This window comes from Callorhinchus milii, unplaced genomic scaffold, assembly GCF_018977255.1.
Source record: "Callorhinchus milii isolate IMCB2004 unplaced genomic scaffold, IMCB_Cmil_1.0 Scaffold2, whole genome shotgun sequence".
Lineage (NCBI taxonomy): Eukaryota > Metazoa > Chordata > Chondrichthyes > Chimaeriformes > Callorhinchidae > Callorhinchus > Callorhinchus milii.
The window spans coordinates 100730407-100732769 of NW_024704743.1; the positions used below are offsets into that span (position 1 = coordinate 100730407).

At 46.3% G+C, this 2363-nt stretch overlaps 1 protein-coding gene across 1 annotated transcript; it reads right to left on the minus strand.

The window, feature by feature from the left end:
• Nucleotides 1–218: 218 nt before the first annotated feature.
• On the minus strand, nucleotides 219–2018 carry zbtb14 (zinc finger and BTB domain containing 14). Its single transcript, XM_042332114.1, has one exon. The coding sequence runs from the start codon at nucleotides 1945–1947 to the stop codon at nucleotides 625–627; it is 1323 nt and encodes a 440-aa protein (XP_042188048.1). The 5' UTR covers nucleotides 1948–2018; the 3' UTR covers nucleotides 219–624.
• Between the last annotated feature and the right edge of the window lie 345 nt (nucleotides 2019–2363).

The window sequence follows — 2363 nt, forward strand, 5'->3', positions numbered from 1 at the left end:
GAATCAAAAACACTCGCAAATGATTAGATCCTCTTAGAAAAGGGTTTTAAACCCTGGGTGGCTCCTCCTCGCTCCCTCCCTTCCCTCCCCTCACCCTGACCATTTCCCCCCTCCTCGCTCCCTCCCTTCCCTCCCCTCACCCTGACCATTTCCCCCCTGCTCGGGTCATGACCCAACTGTGCAGCGCCTTGGGACGTCCTCCTGACGTGAAAGGCGCTTTATAAATGGAATCTTGTTGTTGTTGTTGTTGTAAGCAGGTCACCATTCAACATAGGCCTGCACTAACAGACAAGAATATTTACAAAAACATTTCAGGAAAACTAAGACACAGAGTATGTTACACATACAGTATTGCACCATAATAGAGATTGACATTTATGACCAATTAAAATTCGGAATGACATAATTTATGTTGTTATCCCAAGTGCACAGCATTAATTATATTAATTCATTATAAACCCTCAGACAGCGCAACAAAATTTATGGATAGGGATGAAAAAAAAATGTTTTATGTACAAATGGTGAAAAGGAGCACAGACCTTGAAACGGGAAGAAAAATATGCAAGGGCCCACATTCACTAAAACATAAAAAGAAGACAAGGAGATTTAGCATCACATCTAGTCTCAGCTACACGCTATGCTCTCCAAATTTTGCTCTGTTTCTGCTGCCATTGCTGCTGCCTGCAACTGCTCGGTCTCACTAGTGATGACATTTGTCGGCACTTGTTTGCGATCACTGTGCATGTTATTTTCGTGCCTCTTTAGATCCGAGGCTTTGGCAAAGGCTTTAGTACAGGAGCTACAAACAAAGGGCTTCTCCCCTCTGTGTCTCCGCTCGTGATCCTTCAGGTGCGACTTGTGCTTGAACGCTTTGTCGCACATGTGGCACGCAAAAGGTCTTTCATTGCTGTGGACCCTCTCGTGCTTTTTCAGGTCGGGGGCTCGGATGAAAGATTTTCCGCAGACTTCACATCCGTAAGGTTTGAACCCCGTGTGGATTTTGAGGTGTTCCTTTAGGTGAGCTTGAGTGGTGAAGGCCTTGGAGCAGATGTCACACACGAAGGGTCGATCGGCCGAGTGCAGCTTCTCGTGTTTCCTCAGGCGCATTTCATCAGTGAACGTCTTGCCACAGTTCTGGCAGCTGAATTGTTCCCTGTCGCCGTACAGCAAATACTCAAACTTAACATCGGTGCTGGCAGTCCAGCCTGGCGGCTGTTCTTCCTTGACTCCACTCATGCTGTCGGTGAAAGCCAGGGAGGGAGGGGGCTGGGGAGTCACGTCCTTTGGTTCAGTGGTCTCCATGGCTTCCACCTCTGTACCAAAGCAATTGACTTTACGAACTTCTTCGCTCCCAAGTTCCTTCAAAATTGCCTCCTGAACCCGCAAGCCATTTGCTTGCGACTTCCCATCATCCGGGTTAGGCACAGCCTCCTCCACAGCGTCGTCTGGCTGTTCGTCCAGTTGATCAGTAATCTCATCTATTTCCTCATCAGCACTATTCGTCGGCCGATGAATTTTAGCAGTAATACTGTAGGGGTATCGGACTTTGCGACGGGCTGCGTTCTGCTGAGGGGATAAGTCACGTTTCTGAGTGCACAGTTTATCCAAGAACTGTATTCCAAGGATCTGCCCCGAAGACATCATCAGGTTCACATCTTCTCTCTTCACAGAGATTTGGGAAGTGTACATGTAATTCAGCACTTCTTCAAATATATCCGAGCGCAAAAAGTCGATCTCGATCACTGAAGAGCTGTCCACTTCTAATTTTTTAAACAGCTTTTTGAAGTAGGTGCTGCAAGCAGCCAAGATGCACCTGTGAGCTCGGAACCTAACATCTTCCACCACAATAGCTATGTCGCAGAACTCCCCCTCCAGACGCTGTTCGTTCAAGGTCTTCAGAAAAGCGTTTTTGTGCTCCTCGTCATTGTACTTCACCACCTCACTCATCGTGTTCTGTCAGCAACTGGGGACAAGACAAGACATTTTAAAATCATAGTAATAATCCTTATATTTGGTATAGCGCCTTTCACATCAGGAGAACTTCCCAGGAATATATTGTAAAGAGGAGTGACTGTATGTTTTGTGCGCTTAGAAAGAGAACGGAGCAATGTCAGTTTAGGCAAACAGCCGACATTTGGAATGAGACACCAGAACAGTGTAATCGTCAAACGGAGCCACGCTGCAATAATCATGCAGAGGGCTCAACAAGGAAAGAAACTTTTAATGACAGTTATGGTGCTCACTTTCTTAAATTGAGGCAAACGTTTCACCCTAAAAGATCCAATGTGGTTTTTGGTCAGCCAGGTGTGCAATACGTGTAGAAATTTGGCAAACCAGACTGAGAGTTTCACATACGTACGCCA

Excerpts from the sequence above, each read along its gene's own strand:
- zbtb14 (XM_042332114.1), bottom strand. The coding sequence starts at position 1,947 with ATGAGTGAGGTGGTGAAGTACAATGACGAGGAGCACAAAAACGCTTTT.